The 23,594-nt window shown below is 46.8% G+C and overlaps 1 protein-coding gene across 1 annotated transcript in view; it reads left to right on the plus strand.

Annotated features, from left to right (window-relative positions):
• Chn2 (chimerin 2) overlaps positions 1-23,594 on the plus strand; it is a 279,816-nt gene that overhangs the window by 178,884 nt on the left and 77,338 nt on the right. The window contains exons 4-6 of the mRNA XM_013351372.2: positions 6,074-6,105; positions 9,888-10,001; positions 11,901-12,186. Of these exons, the coding sequence (XP_013206826.2) occupies positions 6,074-6,105; positions 9,888-10,001; positions 11,901-12,186 (432 nt within the window). The remainder of the gene's footprint in view (positions 1-6,073; positions 6,106-9,887; positions 10,002-11,900; positions 12,187-23,594) is intronic.

Here is a 23,594-nt window from a genome sequence, read left to right on the forward strand (position 1 = left end):
CTTGAGAACAGTCAAAAGCATGAAGTTCTTTTATTCTTAAATAGGCTTTTCCACTACTGCCTTCTTAGATAGGACATTCTGTCGCGTGTTCAACAATATTCCAGGCTACAGACCTAAGAGTCAAGACAACACTGTCTGTAGCCTTTGCTGAGTGTGCTTGGGGTATGTGTGTGTGGGGGGGGGTGCAGGGTCATTTATTTCACAGTCAGGAACTGCTATTCTAGGAAAACATCTTTTATATATAAATATCTTTTTCTATATAAGTATCACTAATTTTTAAATTAAATCCCTAGGAAAATCGAAAGAAAAGTTAGAGGCAGAAAGCAGAGCAAATGAATGGAACTGCTCTGGTCCGTCTGTACGTCTTCTGTGCACTAACTGTTTTCACGCGGTTCTAACACTGCCCAGCCTTGAACTCCCAGGACAGGCAGAGCCACAGTGACTACTAAAGTTGGTTAAGAAAGTCTGGAAAGTTGGTTTTTTTTTTCTATTTTTCAAGATTTATTTTTATTTCATGTGTTCGAGTGATTTGCCTCCATGTATGTATGTGCACCACATATGTGTAGCACCCATGGAGGCCAGAAGAGGGCATCAGATTCCTAGAACAAGTGCTGTAATCCATTGTGTAGGTGTGAGTACCCACAGGTCCCCTGCAAGGACAGCTAAAGCTTTTAACTGTGGAGCCATTTCCTCAGCCCCAGACAGCAGATGGCTATGACACATTCTGTTAAAGAAAGGAGGGAGTCATCTCTCAGGGCTCAGTCACAGGTTCAGAAGACTTAAAGTGATGTCCTGGGCAAAATAAGACTCTGGGGCTAGGGGGGTGGTGGTGCACGCCTTTAATCCTAGCACTCGGGAGGCAGAGGCAGGCAGATCTCTTGTGAGTTCGAAGCCAGCCTGGTCTACCAGAGCTAGTTCCAGGACAGGCTCCAAAGCTACAGAGAAACACTCTCTCTCTCAATCTCTCTCTGTCTCTGTCTCTCTCTCTCTCTCTCTCTCTCTCTCTCTCTCTCTCTCTCTCTCTCTCTCTCCATATATATAAAATAAGGCTCTGGTTTCTAGAAAGCAGTGAAGATTTGGGTGTGCTCAGTGTTCACTCCATACCATGCACCTTAAATTAGAAGAATGAAAATTCCTGGGCTTTTATTTTATTTCCTTTTCAGCAGAGATCTTTGGTTTCTAATTAGAAAGGCGTTAACCATCTTTAGCTTTTGTGGAAAGAATCGCCCCAGTATGACCAGTTCTAATCTCCCATCAAAGGCCTTTTCTCCCGCATTTGATGTGTATTACAAAGAACCCAGCAGTCTGGCTGCTTCATGCAAGAGGTTCCTAAATTAGGTTCTTAACATTATTTCTGTTAGGTATAAACTTAACATATACCAGCTGCTGAGGGATTATAGAACTTTGCTCTTTCCCCCAATAATTGGAAACCTTGTTTACAGAAGGCTCAGCGATATTCTTGAAATGTCTTTGTGTTGAATGTAAAAGACTATGTGTTTATCTAAGCAACAATAATCTGTCTATAAAGAAACTCATTTAAGGATTATACCTCCTGTCTCTCCCAGTGCATCTGTCACCAGAATGTTCTCTCAGGCTTTGCAAATTGCTGAAAAGTCTTCCTTAAAATTAGCGAAATAAATTGGGAGACAAACCTGCTAGTTTGGGAAGAAATATAATTCTAAATCACAGGAAAAGGATGCAAGACTCAGAATATCAGGCAGTTTTATCAGAGTTCTCGCTGACTAACGGGCTGAATAGAAATCAGATCACTGAGGAAGGTTTTAAGGTGTTCAGCCCCAGCAAAGAGAAACTCGGGGTCCTCCAGATGAGCAAATTAACTAAAATGAAGAGTTTGAGGAGCCAACCAAGGCCTTGACGTACTTTGTCTTTTCCGGAACAGCAGAGAAGCCCTGGGGCCAGGGGTGTCATGCAGAGGCTGGTGCTAGCTCTGAGTCCTCACCGCCTTGTGCAGTAGAGAACTTAAGGAGATAATGCATAGAAAACACAGAGTATGTAGCAACACCCGGCCAGCAGTGTAAGACCATTGCCGGGACTGTTCCAAGTCTTACGGTTTTCATAGGCAATGCCTTATCTGATCACTGAAACTGTCATTAAAATAGCATCTCTTGATAGTACCAATATTATTAAAGATTGAAGAAAATGAGATGCAAAAATATTGAATAACCTCTCAAGGGTCATGCTGCAGGTAGCTTCACAGTGAGGAAAGACCTGCATCCATTTTCTTCCCTGCATTGATCTCTTTGCTCTATGAACACTGACTGTCAGCTACAATGGCTTACTAGCCATTTAGCCATCATCTTTCCTCAGTTCAGAGGTTTTTAGATGCCTGGCACCTTCTAAGATCCTAAGACTTTAGTGACTCCTCTTCGAGGTGCAGATTCAAGCTCCATGGTGAGGGCAAGACTCTGGTTTTGATGACTTGGTAACACCCTTTTCTGTGATACTTTGAATAGAAGCATGCCAGCCTGTGGAAGGTGTCTTCTCCCAAGCTCTGTGTTGTCCTTAGTGGCTTGAGTTTAAACACAGAGGACAATCCCTTGCCCCTGAGGAACTGTAGTTAGTGTTTAATAAGCTTGGGCACACCAAGGGCATTGCCAACTCTTGCAGTTAGGAAGTAATGTAGACATAAGTATCTGTCCCACCTGGTCCCACAGCCATTCACCCACAGCCTGGTCCCCAAATAAACACACAGAGACTTATATTAATTATAAACTGTTTGACCTGTTAGCTTAGGCTTATTATTAACTAGCACTTTCAACTTAAATTAACCCATAATTCTTACCTATGTTTAGCCGTGTGGCTTGGTAACCTTTCTCAGTGAGGCGTTCTCATCTTACTTCCTCTGTGTCTGGCTGATGGTGTGTCTCTGCCTTTCCTCTTCCCAGAATTCTCCTAGTCTGGTCACCCTGCCTATGCTTCCTGCCTGGCTACTAGCCCATCAGTGTTCTAGCAAACCAATATGAAAGACAAATCTTTACAGTGTACACAACAGGGTAACACTCGGATATTTGACAACAGAATTCATTGTTTATTTTTATTATATAGTATGAGCTCATACTATATAATATAAATGTATGTGTTTATAGTGTATATTGCACATGCCCACAGGAACACACGAAGGACAGAGGAGGACACTAGGTATCATTCTCTGCCTTACTCTTTGAGAGGAGGTTGATGACATCTCCAATCTATTTAGCTCCAAACCTCACAGAGGCATACATATGCATTCCTCTACTGAGAAACAATTAGAAAATCAATCCTACAATGCTTTAAATTACATAAATATTCTTATTACAGCGCTCAATGGTTATTTAGGAGAATTTTAGTAACATTTAGAAATTTGATCTTTTAGGATGTTTTAGCAATAATTTGATACTTTCTGCCACCTAAGCAGTTTATAGGCTCTCCCTGCCTAATTCATGTTGTAGGATTGCATGAGACTCAGATACATAGTAGTCCTGCCTGCTTGCTCCACCCAGTTCAGCATGGTGGAGACATGTTCACTGCCTCTGAGTGCCATGCACATTGCCCCATTTTCATGCACACAGAGGGTCTATGTTGTCATTAAGCAAGTTGTAGCACTCTGCTTACAAACCCCATTTAATGCTCCATAGCCAAACCTCCTCAGAGTTTGTACTGGCAGCATAACCCAGGAAGCAGTTCAAAACCACGTGGCTTTTTTTCTGCTACCGCTGAATCAGGAAAACCTCTCTTAGAGGAGCCACAACATTAAAGCAATGCTTAATTCTGTTTTTTTTTCTTTTTTTTCCCCTAGAATTCCTTCCCAAACTCTCTCAGGTTTTAAGTGGATTTTAGTTGGTCTCGTTGACACCAATTTGCAACACTAGTGTGTTCCCAGTCTCCCTCTGCTTGTTTGGGCAGGAGTTTGTTTTATGGAGGCCTCTTGTTCATTTCCTAGCTGCCCAGACTCCCAAAATAATCACACAGAAACTTTATTAATTAAATCACTGCTTGGCCAATTACTTAAACGCATTGCTAGCTAGCTCTTACATCTAGATGTAACCCATCTCCATTATTTTATATTTTACCATGAGGCTCGTGGCCTACCAGCAAGGTTTCAGAGTATCTGTCTCTGGCGGCAGCTCCATGGGTTCTCTCCTGACTCCTCCTCCCTTCTCCCAGCATTCAGTTTAGTTTTCCCCACCTAGCTCTATTCTACCCTATCAGGCCAAGCCAGTTTCTTTATTAACCAATGGTACTCACAGCATAGAGAGAGGAATCCCACATCAAATGCTAAGTCCTAAACCTAATGCATGTGCTGTGTGTTTTCTTAAGTGATAAGTGAACTGAAGTGATTGTTGTCCTATTAAGAATCAATTAGATTTAACAGTTATTGACCTCTTGCCTACATTCCAGGAGTTTGGTATTACCTTTACCTACGGTGCTGTCCACATGAGAAGATTGATTAGTTATTCAACTCCTGAGGGAGAACTGAGGGGAAGGAATGGAACAGGGTTCAAAGCTACCCTCAGATTTTACATCTTGTGTCACAGATTAGCCACAAAGATAGGAGTGAAAACTCTTTCTTCTAGAGAATGGAACACTTCTAATTTGGGGATATTACACCTCCAAGAATGAAAAGAGATTTTGCCATCATGCATTGCATTAGCTTTTCTAGATCTAAATTGTCTCTGTGGCACACTGATTTGGCAATTGAATATCAGTAATATGACGTAAATAAGAACTTCAAAAGCCAACAGAGTGATATCAGTGACAATGTTCAGCTCATACTTTAAAGGTTACTGATGTGTGACAGCTGAGCAGAGCATTTCTAGAAAAGACACCTGCTGAGAAGAACCTCTTCACACACTCCGCTTTGGTGATTATATCATTTAAACATTTCTGCACAAAAACATGGACCAGACTTCACACCTCGAAGATCAAGAGTTACAGCAGCCTTTCGGCTGAGTGCTTTTCAGGTGTGAGATACACGGAAGAGAGAACGTGTGTTTAGAAGTGTCTAGGTGATTAGCTGTGTGCAAGCTGGATTTGTCTCAGGTACATTGTGAGGTGATGTTCTGGATACTTCTTCTGAACTTTCCTCATGGCCTCTAACATCCTACAGCCTCTGCTGGATATAACAGAATTGGAGGTATACCAGGAACCTGCCTGATACCTGGAAATTCAACCATTGTGCCTGTCTGTGAGCCTTGTTGGTAGAACAGTCTATTTGGCTGTAGACAGTTCTGACTATAGGCAGACAGAAAAATCTTCCAGGCTTATCTCCGACACCAGTGAACAGACACGCATTTGCTCCCAAATGTTCAGCCATCAATAAGACTTCTAGCTTCGCATGGTTCAACTGTATTTGGACCAAGCAGGACCAAGAGCCAAATGTGAAAATCTGTGCTCATTTCTTACCAAGCCAATACTGGGAGCAGCAGAAAGCAAAGTTCTTATGTGGCAGATGACGTGTGTGAGCAAAGAGAGTGCAGACATTTCAGTCTTGCCTTCCGTGGATTGTGCCTCTGGTACCAAATGAACTGGGGCCCATTACTAGGCATTTGTTGAAAATAATAAAGAATGCTAGAGTCCCAATTTTATGTGAAAAGGAACCAAATGATATTTGCTTTATGTTTTTTCCAGGTGCAAACCCTTGTTTATTTATAAGTACAAAACGAAACAATTAAATGAAGATTGAAATAAATGCTTATGTTTTATTCATGCTAGAGGTATCTGTCTTGTCTTTTAGAGTGAAGTTAAAATATCTTTATAAATCCCTTACTGTTATAATGAGCATCACTTTGTTTACTTTGGGGGGGAAACTGTTATCTTTTCTGAAAATTCTTTATTCGGTTCATTTGGTTTGGATGGGAAATGAGTCTAATGAATATAAAAATGCAATAATTCTGGATTGTTCCTATCCATTAGGATGTGTTGATTAATTCCAAAGTTTCATGGATCTCTGGTTTGGTGAATGAATCTATAATAAAATTACAACCAGGACACTAGCTGTTTATCTGAATCACATTTTTATCTAGCTGATTTGAATTTAAATGCATTGTTAACATTTTCCTTCTTTTTAATACAGGTGGAAAACAGACCAAAATATTATGGAAGAGAGTACGTATTATACTATTTCTTGTTTTAATAATGTAATAAGCAGTCGTTTCATATGTCATTCAAATATTAACTATTAAATATTCCTTAACGTGGTCTTCATCACATGCCCATTGTGTAAGAGTTTAGTAAGAAGAATAAATGCAATCAGACACCTTTGTATTGAATTTTTCTTCCCACATCTGGGTGTCTGGTTTCCACTAAGGTAGTGAAGTGGGGGAGTCCTGTGTTGCAGGACCTCTCCTGAGAGCCAGCTTCCGGGTGCCTGGCCAGTGTTGAAATGGAAGTCGCGCCATCAGTATCTTATTTATTGTCTACCCTGATGCAATCAAACCCTTGGATGCCCGTACCCCTACACTACAGCTGAATTCCTGGCATGAGCGTCCTAGCACAGTGGTCAGGAAAAGCATCTTGTTTCCCCTGCAGTGTCAGAAAACCAAAAGGGTTACTCTCTAGACTTGATTGCATCAGCCGGACTGCAGCTAAACTCCCCTTCCACACAGCCACATTCTGTAACTCCAGCTCCAGCTTTCTTGGCCTCCTTGGGGGACTAGCGCAAGGCAAACACCATGACTAGGAAAGGCATTTGCAGTCTGAGGCTGTGAGACATAGGACACCTTAGAGAGCAAGGGACATGGAATGGCTCGAGGAGGGAAAGGTACCTAAGTCACCTCTCTTCCTAACGTCAACCTAGAGGCATGATGAGGACAAACCTCTTTCAAGTCTACCTCCTTTGCTCTCTCAGCCAATCCAAGACCGTCCCCCTCATCCTCATATCCAGAAGAGCCTCAGCTTCATGGCTAATGGACCGTTTGGTCATCCTAGCCCAAAGCTCCTTCCCAGTGGACACAGCTGCATCCCAGACCCTTTCCTAGCAGGATCTGAGCCTCCAGCCAGCTCCTCTCAAGTACCCACGCAGGAATGCAGGCTTCCCCTCTCACCCACCCTCCTACCACCCAACTACTCCCTTACCCTCTGCCTCTGACAGCTAGACTGTGTTGTCTCCTGGATCTGACTTGGGGGGTTACTTGCAAACTGCACAATTATTTTTTTTTAAAGAGAACAAACAGGAAAAGCTACCACATACAATTTCGTGCCTGAATCTCACAGGTACATTATTTATTAAACGTTTTTTTTTTTACACAAAAGTTTTGATTGAATAATCTTTTCTATTTTCTCTTCTAACCTGCCAAATCCTGTGAGCAAAGAAGACAGGAAAGCAAGGAAGTGTTTTCTTAATCACAAAAGAATATTTTATATTAGAGGAGGATTGAAGTAAAACCTTGCAAGGTTCAGCTCCTCTTCCTTTAAAAAATGAAGTTCTCTTTCCTGTCTACTCAGAAAGCATTGCAGGTGCCCCTGAGGAAGCATGTGTGTATGCTGCTCAGGCAGGAAGCCCAGGGTGGGTAACAGTGGGGGTCTCTGGGGAGGCAGAATACTTGTTTCTGCGTTGTTTAAACTTGCACATCCTTTGTACCTGTACCGTCAACATTTCAATCCTGAATGTCCCTACTGTGAGCTCCCACTTCTTTCTTATTTTTAATTTTTAAGAGTGTGTGTGGTTTGTCCACATAGATGTCCGTGTATCAAGTGTGTACTAGGTTCCCGCCCAGGCCAGAAAAGGGCAACCGATGCCCTGGCACTGGAGGTGCAAAGTGAGCTGCCATGTGGGTGCTGGGTCCTGCGAGAGAGCAGCAAGTGTTCTTAACTGCTGATCCATGTCTCCAGCCCCTGCCATTTTTAGTTTTACTACTTTGTGCCTTGGGAAAATAAAACAGAAAAATAGATGGTGGGAAACACCCCCAACTCTCCCCATTGAAAGAGAACCATTGTTGCCTTTTTCCCTTTACCCGGATATTCTGAATTGTTAAACTGTGCATAAGTCACAGAGTGTTTTCAGCCACACACAACTGTGTCTTCCTTCCTTTGGACCCTTGGACCTGATTCTTGACACCCACCTGTCTCTCTGGCCATCTCTTCAATTTCTGGCTCAAGAAAGCTAGTACTTAACTGCCCTCCCACTTTCAGACTGAAGCCCTCTCAGGCCACCCCTGTCCTCTAGCAGGACAGGGTGCCAGGTCCCTGTGCCCTCTGTCGTGAGCCCCTTACCCCAGTGCCCCACTTGTGTCCTACTGCGGCACCTGCTGGTATATTCCAGGCACTCTGTCCTCATACCTCCTCTGGAGCTCTTCATCAAGGCCACCGCCAGCCCTCCTGCCAGGGCTGCTCTTACAGCTCAGCACTCGTCCCCACTGTTCCCCAAAGCACTGCTCTGAGCACTGGGTCCTGAGATTTAAAACCGAAACTTGGCAGAGCATAAACCTCTTTCTCCACAGGCTATCGTTGCCTTCACCTTAGAGCTGAGCTTTTAGTTCAGGACCATTGATGCTTCTGCGTCTTTCCTCCATGCTCCCCACCCTCCATCCACCGCGCAGACCAGAACATCAACTGGAAGAGACCAGTATTGAAAAAAAGAAGTTAGGAACACACACACTCATACTTCTTCATTGACACACATGCACGCATGCACGCACACACACGCACACCACACACACACGCACACGCACACGCACGCACACACACACTTCCATATACACATATGCATACACGCCTCCATCACATTTGTGCTTCATACTAGGCTTTGTGTTCTTAGTGGAAGGGGGAGGAGAAACAAAGGTTACATTTTTATAAAATTCTTTATATGATTCCCCCCCCAAAGTTTCCTTACCACTAGGTAATTCTAGAAAGAGGTGTTTATCCCTCTCCCAATAGTTTAGAGTCCCTGGGCACTGGCCTCTTTCCATACTCAAGGTCTCTTCACCTTAGACACACGAAGGTTAGAATTGCTAGTGATAACAGAAAAACAAGGGAAAAATGGGTGTGGGAGTACCCTCAGGAGAAGGCACAGGCAGGGGGATCTCTGTGAGTTTGATGCCAGTCTGTTCTACATAGTGAGTTCCAGCACAACTAGGGCTACACATTAGAGAGACTGTCTCGAAGCAAGCAAACAAACAAAAATCCAACCCAAACAATTGCTAGCCATGGCTGTGAGCTTTCGTCTTTACTTAAAAGTAGGAAAGTTAGGTCCACCTAGCTGCCTGCCTTCAACCTCCTCAGTCACTGTCTAAACTCTGTGCCTCAGACAACTGCCTTTAGGAGGCCAGTCCAGTCTTTGTCAAGTCATAAGTCCCCACATTGTGTGCGTTTGTGTGTGTGTGCGTGTGTGGACCTGCGTTCATTCCGTAATGGACAAAGAGAAGACACCATTATCATTATAACAGAAAAGTAGGTTCTTCTTCCAAGCACCCACCTAAACAATTACTCTCAAATGGAAAAGACTGGGAGAACATGGCTTCTAGCCAGCCCTTCTTTCCAGAGAATGAGCCCCTAAAATGAATGATGCCCAGCACCAGAAGCAAGCAGGTTGCTAATCAATAAGTGTTCATTTGCAATCAGGATAAGCCATGGTTCTCTGTGTTTGCACTGAAAGCTAAATTGGCAATTGCTCTTTTGTTATTCCCCATAGCTTGAAAAGAGCTATAACCTAGCTTCCATTTCGATTTCCATCTTCATCCCGAGAGCAAAGCCGGGTGGACTATGTGTTTTCCTGTGTTTGCGACTCTTCGGGGAAATGAGGGAGGTTGTCCCAGGAGGGCCTTCAAAGTGTGACATTGGCACACCCTCTTCATTCCACGGGGGACGGTGGGTGCCTAGGGACCCTAGCCTGGTCCTCATAGGACATAGCACATGGTCTGTTCAGAGCACTGATTGCCTTGTCCCTCCAGGTTTCATGGGATCATCTCCAGAGAACAAGCTGACGAGCTTCTTGGAGGCGTGGAGGGTGCCTACATCCTTCGAGAAAGCCAGCGGCAGCCAGGATGTTACACACTAGCACTAAGGTGAGCTGCGTTTCACTCACTGATCGTGAAAGTGGCCTGTATGATTTTTCCAATTTTTAAGAACTATAATATGCTCCAGGGACAGACCTGACTCGGATGGCAAAACAATAAAGACAGATACATGGAAAAGCTGACAGCAGGTAGATTGAGCTACCTGGTAGAGAAACTGTAGGCCTCAGGAGAGCAGCACATTTATAATATAGTGTTGACTAGGAAGATGGGGTTATTGCATACAAACGAACAAGGAGGCAGGGTTTATGGTATACAGCAAATACGGAGCGGGGTTAGTTTGTCTCAGTAGGAACAGTCTCTGTACCGGAGCAGTCTTCAGGTTGTAAACATCCAGGGAGAGAAAGTGATGGTGGACATTTTCTGGGCACAGTATTCAAGCTTAGACCCAAGGAAGGCTTTTCTGTTGCCCTTTGAGCCTCCCTGGTACTAGGGGGTATTTGCCATTTTCCCCATAAGTGTGAGACTATGGGGTTCTTGACATGGCTGTGCCCATGTCAACAACATACATCCACTCAGGATTTCACACATGCAGGGTTTCCCCATTTCCCTACAACAGTGAGAAGCACATACTTAAAACTGACCATCTCCACCAGTTTAAGTGTACAGTACATGGGCATCAGACACACCAGCTGTGCTTTACAGTCACTGTCGCTGGTCACCTCCAGAACCTGCCCCTCGTCCCTGACACTCAGTCTCCACCATCACTCCACCTCCAGAACCTGCCCCTCGTCCCTGACACTCAGTCTCCACCATCACTCCACCTCCAGAACCTGCCCCTCATCCCAGATGCTTAGTCTCCACAATCCGTCACTCCTGTTCAGGTTACTTTGCATCCCACTGTCTCCAAATACCAGTTGTGGGGGACATAGGTGAAGGGTCTCTTCCTGGCTACAGACATGCAGCCAACCATGAGTTCTCAGGGACCATCATGACCCCAGACTCACCACGATGACTCTGTTATGCATGCCAGTAAGCCAACAGGGCAGGCTTCTCCTGAGCTTGGCCAACACCACAATTGCTAAGACACTCGGGTGTCATTTGTGTCCCTCAGGAGGTTTCCTCCTCACACAGTCCTTTTGAGGACTCTTGGAAATTGACTAGAGCTTTCTCCACAGGAAGAATGGATGGGATGTGACGGAAAGCCATCCCAGGCCGGCCCGAGCAGGGTGTGTGTTTCATACACAGTCTTCATAGTGTAACCCCACCAAGAGGCTTTGCCAGTTGCCGCTGGAGACATCCAGAGCATGTCTTCAGTAACCCAATGATGAGAGAGAGTCATTATTTCATTATTTCAAAAGCTCTCAAGAACTCTGTGTAGGCAGAGAGTTCTCCTGTCTCCTCGTATCCCATAGTGGGCACAGGGAGTCATGAAGGTGAGTCTGGGGGATGCCAGTCTTAGTGGTACACTCAGCACCAAGCTGAGGTTTCTCTTCGGTTGCACTAACTGGGATGGTAGAGGTGAGGTAGCAGTCAAAGATGTGAGTGCAGAGGTGTTATCCCTTGCAGAGGTAATCGCTGCTTGCCATTAAAGAGGCTTTTAGATGAAGTATTTGTAAACCAGGACTTCGAAGTTAACCAATGAGGATAGGATGACACAATGTCCTGAGTGACTGACGGGATGGGATGTTCCCAAATGTGTCCCTGACGTTAGATCGTGTCTGCTTCAGTTCAGGCACATAGGCCCCAGCAGGGAGCCCCAGCTCTTTATGACTTGGTTGCTTGTGCTGTGAAATATGAATAATAATAGTACCCATCTCAAAGGTCCTCTGAGATTATTAGATGCAGGCACCCGCTCCAGGCCTGGCATTTGGGGGCATGCTGGAAGCTGCTGTTATTTCCCAGTGCTTCTCAGACCTGTTGTAACCCTGTTTGTTTCCTGGCGGGCAGGTTTGGGAACCAGACCTTAAATTACCGGCTCTTCCATGATGGGAAGCACTTTGTGGGTGAAAAGAGGTTCGAATCCATCCACGACCTGGTGACCGATGGCTTGATCACACTCTACATAGAGACCAAGGCTGCTGAGTACATTGCAAAAATGACCACAAATCCTATCTATGAACACATTGGATATGCCACTCTCCTCAGAGAAAAAGTGTCCAGAAGGCTAAGCAGGTCTAAAAACGAATCGAGGAAAGCAAATGTCGCCAATGAGGAACACACGTCAGTAGAGAAGGTGAGCAGCCTATGGCATGGACCTAGGCCATCACGTGTTGGTTTGTGCTGAATGAGATGGGTCATGATAGATGCAACTTGCCAAAATGTGGAGGCGACTCCTCCCCATTTTAGACCTGGAGGGTGCCAAAAACGCCTTAGACTTTTCCAGGTCAACCCCTTCTTCAGCTCCATGCGAGAAACTCAAGACCCACAAATATTCTATGATTTGCCCTATGGTCAGATCCAGGACTTAGACAAATAGTCATTTGTGGGGTTTAGTTGGAAAGAAGGAAAACACTCTATTATTGTTGAATGCCAAACAGTGGGTGAAACATGTTTTAATGCCACTTGAGGCCTGCTGGCCGTCTCAGGCCACAAAGCAGGTCAAATGCCTGGTATTTATGTTTGTCTGGCCTAGGGATGTGTGAGCAAGCAGGGGCAGGAGGCTTACCGGTCAGCTTTTGAAGGTGGGTTAACCTAGGTGGAGAGTTACTGACAGACACGGAAGCCTTCATCATCATGACTGCAGGTCTCTGGGAAGCTTAGTTAGGCTGACCTTCCCCCCAGGAAAGTCACAGCACTTCACTGCTATCAGAAAAGCCCTGAGCTGGGTGAGTGTGCAAGTTGGCTGTGTTGTGGTGGTCGCAGGATATGGAGAAGTGGACACCATTTTCCTCTCCAGTAACCTGCTACTTATTTGAAAGGTGCCACCCCAGCTGCCCAGCAGACTTTGGGGATGTGCCCCTTCAGTGACCATCTGCTTTGCCTGGTCATATTTATTCCCCACTGAGAGTGACAGCCTGCCACACAATCGGCAGCCATGGTGGCTAAGCCAAGCCCAGCTTCTAGAGTGGGCCAGGGCTGGGTCAGCAAGGGATACAGGAGGGCAAGATGGGATGCTGCTTCTTTGGGTGGTTGTTAATCCGTAATTAAACTCAGGTGAGCCCCCGGTGCCAGCACTGGTAGGAACCAGTGGAGGCTTCGGTTGAGTTGAAGGCCTGGCCGTCAGTGAGGGAACCTCACCAAGCTCTGGGATGGCTAGAGAGAACAGCCAGCCTGTTGGCAGCCAGGGTGTGATGGTAATTGATTTGCTAATTGAGCCTCAGAGCAAAGGAGGGTTGCTCCCCAGCCTCACATCCCTTGAGCAGCTGGCCCATGAAAACATCATTTGCCCTTTTATTTTTAAAACTCTAATGTCTCCCCAACACCTGTGTAGTCTTCTGCAAATAATTGACTTGGGAAATTTTGGGACTGCTGACTGTTTACATTTTAATAGACTAGTGGAGGATGGAGAAAGGGAGGGGAGGGGAAAGAAGGGAAGGAGGGAGGAAGGGAGAGAGAGAGAGACCCAACTTTCAGAGTTTGTTCTGGTCCAGAGGAAAGCTAGTCCTTAGTCTGTTTGTAAAATCTGTTCAGAAGCAATTTAGAATAGAAAATCTGGAAGCTGACCTTCTCACCCACAATAAATCAGAAGATGAATTGTAAAGTAAGTCTCCGAAGTGGTGTTTATATTTCTAAATTGGAGAGCAGCGATGCTGAAAATGCAGTCTGTTACAGAAAACAGGTCCTGCAGTGGAAACCAGCAAGGAAGTTCCGTCGACAAAAGCTCTATTTCTGGGCGTTATTTTGAGCAGAAAACTGGTGTGGCAGGCCGTGCCCTCTGTCTTAGTTAGGGTTTGTATTACTGCTTTAAAACACCATGACCAAAAAGCAGATTGGAAAGGAAAGGGTTTATTTGACTTCCACTTCCACATTGCTTTTCATTGTCCAAGGAAGTCAGGACAGGCACTCAAACAGGGCAGGAACCTGAAAGCAGGAGCTGATGCAGAGGCCATGGAGGGGTGCTGCTTACTGGCTTGCTCCAAGTGGCTTGCTCCGCCTTCTTTCTTACAGGACCAGGGACCACCAGCCCAGGAATGGCACCACCCACCATGGGCTGGGCCCTCTGACATCAATCACTAATTAAGAAAATACTCTATAGGTTGACCCACAGCCTGATCTTCTGGAGGCAATTTCTCAATCAAGGTTTGCTCATCTCAGATAACTATAGTTTGTTTAGTTGACATAAATCTAGCCAGCACACTTTCCCCTAGACTCTAGGGCCTAGGGAAATGAGTAATCTAATTAATAATCAGATTGAGTGAGCCAGACAGTGGTCCTTTACTTTAGGGAGGTGGCTGGTGAGGAAGGAAAGTGGATGTTCAAAGAAGTCCATACTCAGTAAGAGATATGATGGACAGTTGTCAACAGTGTGCATTTTCTGGGACACTAATTATGTGGTTGGCTTTCTTGGGAAATACTCTGGACAGTAGGTCCAGTCACTTGCTGCTGGCCGCTCACTTTGCTAGTAGCTTGTGACCCAACTTGATAAGAATCTATCTAACCTTTTCTCCATGACCTGTATTGATAAAAATCTATCTAACCTTTTCTCCGTGACCTGTATTGATGAGCGTGATTAGGAAAAGCTTCCGTCTGGCTAGAGATCCTGTTGTTCCTTCCGGGCAGGGCACGGGCCTGTTGCCATGGCTGCAGGGACTGGAGAGGAGCTAGTGGGAACTTGAGTGGATTGACAGAGTGGAGCCTGAGGTACTCGTCTGCTTCAGTTAATGGCATGCCTTAAAGGTTTTAATGAATGGGATGAATTGACTTCCCGGCCTTGCTCAAATCCAGCATGCCCATTCCACAGTGCTCAAATGTTCCTCACCCGTTTATTTTATTGATTTTTTTTCCCAAGTAAATCTAGAAAAGATCATGCTGTTGGCAGATCCAAAAGCATTAACAGTGCTAATTGGAAGAATGAGATACATTACCTCTGCCATCAGATTTGAGCGGTGTCCAGATTTACTTCCTGTCCAGGTTGTTAGTAACTGCAGATGCGGTGGGGGGGATGGGGAGCCCGCAGAGGGAATAAAGCTGTAAGGGTTCACCCCCTGCAAGCAGGTAAATGCTATGATTCTGTGTTTAAACATCACGATTCTTTTAAAACCGTGGTTTATTGTGCCCCCCCCCCGCATTCAGTGCATTTAATTAACATGGTCAGCCTAGTGCAATCACTCGTGTGAGATGTATTTTAGAATTTATACCACACGTAGATTATCTACTGGTCTTTAGAAAAGTGGTGTGATGGGCGGTCTGTGAATAACACTGGGATTCTGCACCCAGATTACACACACATGAAACGGTTTCCCAGTTGAGACTGAGCAGCTTTGCCAGATTCACAGGCTGGGTTCTCGGTGCCTGCCTGATTCCAGCTGCGCCGTGCACAGTGGCAGGACGAAGAGGTGAGCACAGGCTTCCCCAGCTCACACTCAGGGCATTGCAATTCTGTGGAGCAACTGGACCTCATCACGTCCCTTTGCCCTTATTGCTCTAAGCAACCCCTTGGATGTGTCCACCATCCTCTCCGTGGATGCTAAAAACCACCTAGTCTCTCCATGGCCTGATTTTGAGAACGCATTACTGTTTCTAGCTATAAGGACCAACCCTTCTCCCAGATGCCTCCCACCAAATCAAATAAATAACATGGCAAGCGCGTGTGTATTAACGGGAGATAGACGGATGGAGCAAACGGCACCTGATTTGACAGGGGAAGACGGTGCGTACCCATGAGGCAGGAAAAGCACTTTTAATAATGTACAGGTTGAATATCGTCTACCCAAGATGTTTGTAGCAGTTTTCATCTCTAATCCAAAAACCTGAAGCAAAGCACTCCCGAATTCAAAGTCTTGGATCCAGGGTACAAAGCCGGGGTCCTATCGTTTTTGTTCCCTCGTTGTTGTGGGAGCGCTTAGCTCCACTGACATCATGCTCATTCCTGTCCGTGTTCCTTTCATGGTACTCAGCACTATGCTTACTTGTTCAGTTCACCGCTCTTGGATGGTCAGCCCCACTTATGTCTGGTTCATTTGTTTCACCGCTGCTGGTAGTAGTAAATGTCAGAAAACAGCCTTCGTGAATCCCACGGCAGCCACACCATATCAGGCATGGCAGGCGGCCCCAGGACGAGGAGAGCCAGTGCAGAGAAGGGAAGTGCAGCTCGTGTCCTTCATGTTTCATTTGTGTAAATTAGGAAACACTGATCTTTACGTGTTTATTTCTTGTCAAATCATGAAGCTGAAAGAGCGGACCCCATTGACTTTTGGAGGGGAAGCAGGTGTCGCTGAAAGGGTGAGTGTGGGAAGAGAGTCTTCCTTTCCTTGCTCCTGTCTGAAGCCCTTTGACCTTTGAACCATTGCATGTGCAATATCCATTCAAAGACTGAAACAAGAATAAAAAGCTCACCGTGTCTTAGGTACACTCGTCACACTAAAGCCAGGGAAAGCTCTCTCTGTCCTGGCTGCTGCACTTGCTGAACTGATCCAATTCCCTGCCTTCCAACTCTCCCTCTTGCTCACAGAACCCCTTCTCCCCCACCTCACCCCTTCCCTCTTGCTCACAGTAACCCTCCTCCCCACCCCTCCCTCTTGCTCACAGTACCCCTCCTCCGAACCCCTCCACCCTCACCCCTCCTCCTGTTCACAGTACCCTGTCCTCCCCACCCCCTCCCTCCTGCTCACAGTTCCCCTCCTCCCCACCCCTCTACCCTCACCCCTCCTCCTGTTCACAGTACCCCTCCTACTAACCCCTCCTCCTGCTCACAGTACTCCTTCTCCCCCACCCTTCCCTCCTGCTCACAGCACCCTGTCCTCCCCACCCCTCCCTCCTGCTCACAGTACCCCTCCTCCTGCTCACAGTACCCCTTCTCCCCCACCCTTCCCTCCTGCTCACAGCACCCTGTCCTCCCCACCCCTCCCTCCTGCTCACAGTACCCCTCTTCTCTCATCCCCTTCCTCCAGATTGTTCGTACAGGACTTGTGCTCTCAGTACTTCTAGAAGGTTTAGAACTGGAAAAGGGTCATTGCAGCACCAAGCAGAAAAGACCACAGAGTGGGGAAGAGCACCCTGAAGATGGGGATGAGTTTGCCCTTGCCTTCCTGGTACTCCTACCACATCCCCAGAGACTCCCAGCCCCGTTTGCACTTCGTCCCCTCTCCCTGACCGCTCAGTTCCCAACCTACCTAATGATGCGACCCTTTACTACAGTTGCAGTGACCCCTACCATGGAATTATTTTCTTCGCTACTTCATAACTGAAATTCTGTTACCACTATGAATTGTAATGTAAATATCTGATATGCAAAACATATGCAAAACAGGGGTTGTGACCCACAGGTCAAGAACTGCTGCTCTAGCTGCTGTAGGACCAGTACCTTAGTCACCCTTCTTCCCTGCCTCAGGCAACAAAGCCTCTTGGGTTTCTACTCTCCTACCCACCATAGGGCCCAGGCCAGCAGACTTTCTTCTGCCTCCCTAGGACACCTGTCTTCATGGAGGACCCGCTTTCAGAGAGCAGGGCTTTATTTTCGTTTGAGAAACTGTCTACTTTCTGGCTGCCCACTCGCATACCAAGTGATCCTTGCTTCTCTGTGATCCAGCATCTCATCCAGATAGCTTTATCTGCATTGTCCCTGGCCGGTGGGTAGTTACCATGTGGCGCAAGGCTTGCTCCGCTCTGAGGAGCAACAGAAGCCTGTGGAGCTGATGGGGGTCGGTCATCCAGAGTGCTTTTCTCTCAATCCAGGGTCCCACAAAATGGACTCATGTCCCCCGGACACTGCTCAGAAGTGCTGTCCTAGGTTTTTTGTGTTTTTGTGTTTGTTTGTTTTGCTTTGTTTTTGTTTTTTCAGCAGGACAAAGTTCAAATGACTTAGGATGATTTTGGCTACTGGTCTGAGCCTAGACCCCCAGCAAAGATTCAACATGTCTAGTGGCGCCCAAGGGAGAAGGCGGGAAAGATCAGGTTAGAGAAAGTAAAATAGCCGAGGAGAGAGTTTAGAAGGAATGAGCATCGCTGAGTCTGTCCTTTGGTTTTCTGTGTCTTGTGAGGAGCCGTGCTAGTTCTTAAAGGGACTGGGCAGGGACACTAATCTACCATCTCCTGGCCTTTGGAGGCTGATAGGTCCTGGCAGAGGTCCAGCCTCTCCAATTCTAAACTGCTCGTGCTGATGGGGCATATCTCCACAGAAAGAGAAGGATGCCTGGGGAGACGGGGTCTAACCGACTGTCCAGAGAGAAGTATGAGCCATAGTGTGGCCTGGTGTGGAAGCCAGGTAGGAGGTGGTGAGGGTTCAGGGGGTAAGGAAATGCCCATCATGCTCTGCAGTCTGGTGCCACCCTGCCCTTGCTTCTTCTGCCTCTGGCCTCCCTCTCTGCCCCACATCACCTTCCTTTCTTTGTTCCCTCAGCCTGAAATGCTTCCCCCATCCTGTGATCTTCAGGCTTTCTTGGGGTTCAGCACAGTCACCTCTCTCTGTTATATCTGCTAGGATTCACCTCTTGCCTCAGAACCACCCCCAGAGACCGGCACATAGTCTTTATGTGAACTTAGTCCACTGTATCCTAGGTAACTGTTAACATCAGTGTTTCTCAAGCTGTGACCCTGGAATACCAGCATCCTGGGCCTTCCAGCGAGGGAGTCAGAAATGCAACCAACAGTCAGAACCATAGGCCAAGGGGTCAGGCCTCTGTGGGGCTCTGACTAGTCTTTATGGAGCCCAAGAAGGATCCGTGCAGGCAGGATTGGGGAAGCTGTGCTGTAGATGCCTCTTGACAGCCACATGAAACTTTTATGTCAGTAAGTTCTGGTTCTAAATCCCAGCACACCCCGGAGTGCTCACTTGCAAGCAAAGAGCTGAGGTGTAACAAACTGAGCCAAATTCCCTGTGTGGATCTATACATCTCAGATACAGCCAGAGCTAGGTCAGGGCTTCCCAGTCCTTCCCTGGGCAAGCTCTTCCCTCCAGGGGCCGAAATCTGGCTGTGAGCATCCTGCAGCAACAGAAGCTAGAGCCCAAGGAGAAGGGACCTGGCCTCTGACCTGACCCTTTGCTTTACAGAACAGGAGACTGGCCATGTGTTTCCCAAACCTCTGGAAGACTCAGACAGAACATGACGTCTTAATCCACCCTTTGCCTGGACTCCTCAGAGTTAAGATCCCTGAGGTGTATCCATTATTCCACTAGGCTCCTGCCTGAATCAGCCAGAACTGAAAAGTGAATTCGTAACTCATTTCATGGCCCCAGCAGGACCCCTACAGGTAGCAGAGGTCCAGAAGTCGCCAGAGAATTTGTTTAACTGGGAAACTTTCCCTTGGGTTATCAAGACAGAAATGGGTCACCACCACATGCTCAAGGGTGCAGGTGTGGCAGCGGGAATAGGGAAGGTTCATGGGAGCTGGCATGGGAAACCCCCAAGAGGTTTGCACCCCAATCACTGCTTCATTCCTAACTCCCAATTTCTCCCCCCCACACACACACCTGACTTCTGCCTGTACTTCCCATTAGCCAAACCCAGCCCAAGTTCTGGGGCAGACTGCAGAGAGCAGGGCTACCATCATCCAGGGCCAGCCTCCAGACAGATATCAGACAAGAGAGAGAGAGAGAGAAGTGAGGGAGTGTGGGAGAGGAGACTGTGGTAAGAGGCCAGCCCTGAGCACTGTTTTCACTCCCGGTGTTGGTGTGGTTATCGTGGTATTGTGTGCAAAGTTACCTGGCTTCAGAAACCCAACATCCCTTAGTGTGTGCTGATGCCACAGCCCCTCTTGGGTGGGTCCTCAACTGGGCATTGTGGCGGGGCTCTTCGTCTTGGGGTGTGCGGCTTCTCTGTGTCATCTTTAGACTTCAGCAGGATATTGACCCGTTGACCTTCACCGAGCTGAGGCGTTGTCTTCATTTGCAGAGCCATTGATGTAATGAAGGAGGTGAAAGAGAGATGCTTGGATGATGGGGGCCAGGAAAGCTGTCTATTTTCTCCTCAGGAGGTTCTTTGGAAACTGCACATGACAGACATAACCAGGCTTCTCTCGGGAGTCAAGGGTAGATGAAGATGAGCAGAGCCTAGCTAGTGAAAATGACAGGCACGGTAATGGCTGTGGCCATCCATCTTCCTGCCACGCATCCACAGCCATAAAAACGGAACAGGGACGCTCTACGAATGGATTGGAACTAGCTGGATGTTCTCAGGAAACCGGGATTTACTGGCTATTATTTCATGTCAGACTCTAACCATGTGGATTTATCAGAGAGCTGAGCATCAGCTGAGTTGGTTGGGAGGGGCAGGATGATGACTTTGCCCCTTTATGCAGATGAGACTTACTCTGGGAAGAAAAGCAAACAACAACAAATGCGTTCAGTCGCCTTAACCTAAAGGATCCAGCATCTTTTATTTCAGCACTCCCCGTGATTCCGGAGCACTGTGTGGGGGGGTGGGGGGGGTGGCAGACTTGGGTCATGATATGGGAGGGGAATCCAGCCATTCGAGATGTCCATTCTGCCTGGCCTCCCTGTGGTTCTGTTTCCGAGGCTTTGGGTCCTCACTTAGACTCTGGGCTTCCTTCCCAGACCTTCACGTGTGCACAGTGTCTTTCATGGAAATCCATTGAAAACAGAAGCCCCAGGGTTTGGCGTGGGGGGGGTCGACCTAAGCTAATTCCATGCTCCCCACCCCCACCCACTTAGGGCCAGCTGGTGGGGACAATGTGCAATACTGCGGCTCTCACTCTTGTCTGCACACTGAAATTTCCTGAGGAGCATAAGAAACTATCAGAAAACATGCTTGGATCTCACCCTCAGAAATCCACATTTAGGAGAGTCAGTTTGTTGATACAGTCCTGGCCTAGCATGTGTAAGGTCCAGAAAGAAAGAACAGAAAATCTAAGCTATCTACATTTAGCCGCTTGATATAAGGCCCAGTGATCTAATTTTAGTTCTTCCTATTATTTCTAATGTGCAGCTGAAGTTAGGAGTCCCTGCTATAGAGGACAAACGGAGTCTGAGATAGGCCTTCTGTCCCCTGGACTGACACCAAAAAGTGTATCTTCGTGCGAATAGCACTGTTTTTGTTCCTGAGCTTGGAGTTCTTCAGGAGCAAAAGTAAAGTCAGCCTAATACAGGTGTGTGTGTGTGTGTGTGTGTGTGTGTGTGTGTGTGTGTGTGTGCGCGCCAAACCCTCGTTTCTATCCTATCCAAAATAAATGATAGATAGAAAGATAGGAAGGAAAGAAGGAAGGAAGGAAGGAAGGAAGGAAGGAAGGAAGGAAGGAAGGAAGGAAGGAAGACAGATAGGGCTCACTTAGCCCAGCAGCATCGGCTATTTTCTGTGCAACACTGCCATCTTGTGGTGGTCAAAAGGAGCGTCACACACTTAACATACTCCCGGCAACCTCAAAGGCCCAAACTTAGCAGATGTGGGAGTAATGAGCATGAACAAATTTTCAGCAGGGAACTCGTTGAATCGTCCTCCTTTCTTTGGGTTTTATAGAGCAGATTTGGCTATAAAGTCATTGGGAGTGTTTTGCAATGTGTTCTCACTTGCTGCAAAAGCTGGTCTGCTAGCTTGGGCTGCCCTGGGAATCTAAGTAACTGAATTTGGGGCCAGAACTACTTGGCCTCAGGGCCCTCTACGATCCTTTAAATGCACAGAACGTTCAAAAGAGCTCTCATTTATTCGACTATATCTTATTGGTGTCTTCTATATTAGATATGGAATTTAAAATGCTTACTCGTTGTTTTAGACAAAGCAGCGGGAACATCTGGCCACTATATACATGATATAGTTTATGAACTAGAACCCTACTTTCAAAAATAAAAAAGAAGTCCCAATTTTTGGCATTGCTTTGACATGTATGTAAATCTCAGGGTCTGCTTTAGTGGGAAGCAGCTGGGTTCACACATCTGCTTCCATAGTCCACCTGTGATGATAAACTGTCTTGTTTGATGTGTAGAAGAAAGCCCGGGGCTTACAAACATTCATTGCAAAGAGAGGGAATGTTTTTTTCTTTTTTCTTTTTCTTTTTATTGAGAAAAGGAAAAAAAAAGTTTCAGCCTCCTCCCAGCCTCTCATTTCCCTCCCCCTCCTCCCACCCTTCTCTCCCTCCCCCCACTCCTCTCCCCCTCTCTCTCTCCAGTCCAAAGAGCAGTCAGGGTTCCCTGCCCTGTGGAAAGTCCAAGGTCTTCCCTCCTCCGTCCATGTCTAGGAAGGTGAACATCCAAACTGGCTAGGCTCCCACAAAGCCAGAACATGAAGTAGGATCAAAACCCCGTGCCATTGTCCTTTGGCTTCTCATCAGCTCTCATTGTTCGCCATGTTCAGAGAGTCTGGTTTTATCCCATGCTTTTTCAGTCACAGTCCAGCTGGCCTTGGTGAGCTCCCAATAGATCAGCCCCACTGTCTCAGTGGGTGGGTGCACCCCTTGTGGTCCTGACTTCCTTGCTCATGTTCTCCCTCCTTCTGCTCCTCATTGGGACCTTGGGAGCTCAGTCCAGTGCTCCAGTGTGGGTCTCTGTCTCTATCTTCATCCATCACCAGATGAAGGTTCTATGGTGGTATGCAAGATATTCGTCAGTATTTCTATAGGATAGGGTCATTTCAGGTTTCCTATCCTCAGCTGCCCAAGGGACTAACTGGGGACATCGCCTTGGGCTCCTGGGAGCCACTCTAGGTTCAAGTCTTGCCAACCCTAAGGTGGCTCCCTTAACTAAGAATTGTGCTTCGGTGCTCCCCTATCCAACCTTCCTTTATCCCAATCATCCTGTTTCTCCAAGTTACCCCCAACCTCCAGAGAGGGAAGGTTTACATAGATTCTGTGGACAACTGTAGGCTTCATATATGTGTGTGTGTGTGTGTGTGTGTGTGTGTGTGTGTGTATGTATACATATATATATTCAAAATTTAACAAGTGGAGGTTTCTTAAGGATTAGTTACAATATCAGCTACTTAAAAGAAAATGGATTTGGCATCCCAGCCCCCCCTGCAGTGACTTTGGGGCCATCCCAACACTGGGGGCCCACCAGGAGCGGCTGCTCAGAGCACATACTGATGAACCAAGACCCTGACTCAGGGAGGTGTGCACCTGTGTGTCTCCAGGGCGCTTTCGGGGGTGGGGGACTACCTTACTACATTCATCGCCTTTGAGGAGGGAAATGGACTGCTGCCTAGCCTGAATCTGTGAGGTAAAGAGTGATATTGCTCCCGTCCAGACTCCCAAAGGCACTGCCCTCTGTGAACACAGAGCCCCTCTGAACAGGGGTCAGCCACAGAACTGGGTCCTGGTGCCCTCTGAACAGGGGTCAGCCACAGAACTGGGTCCTGCTGACTCTGATATACACAGGTGTCCCTTTCTAATTACATGGGGTTGCCCCGGAAATGCTCCAGCCCCTCGTGTTGTGTGGGTAGTGTGTGCATATGAACCACACACCTCTTCTAAAGTACTGTGAAGCATCTACTCATGACAGGGACTAAGTGTGGCCTGTACACATCTCATGATTGTAACCTATCACTCAGGAAACTATCACAAGAAGAACTTGGTAGGTATTCAGAATAGATGTTCTCC

This window comes from Microtus ochrogaster, linkage group LG3 (genome assembly GCF_000317375.1).
Source record: "Microtus ochrogaster isolate Prairie Vole_2 linkage group LG3, MicOch1.0, whole genome shotgun sequence".
Taxonomy (NCBI): Eukaryota; Metazoa; Chordata; class Mammalia; order Rodentia; family Cricetidae; genus Microtus; species Microtus ochrogaster.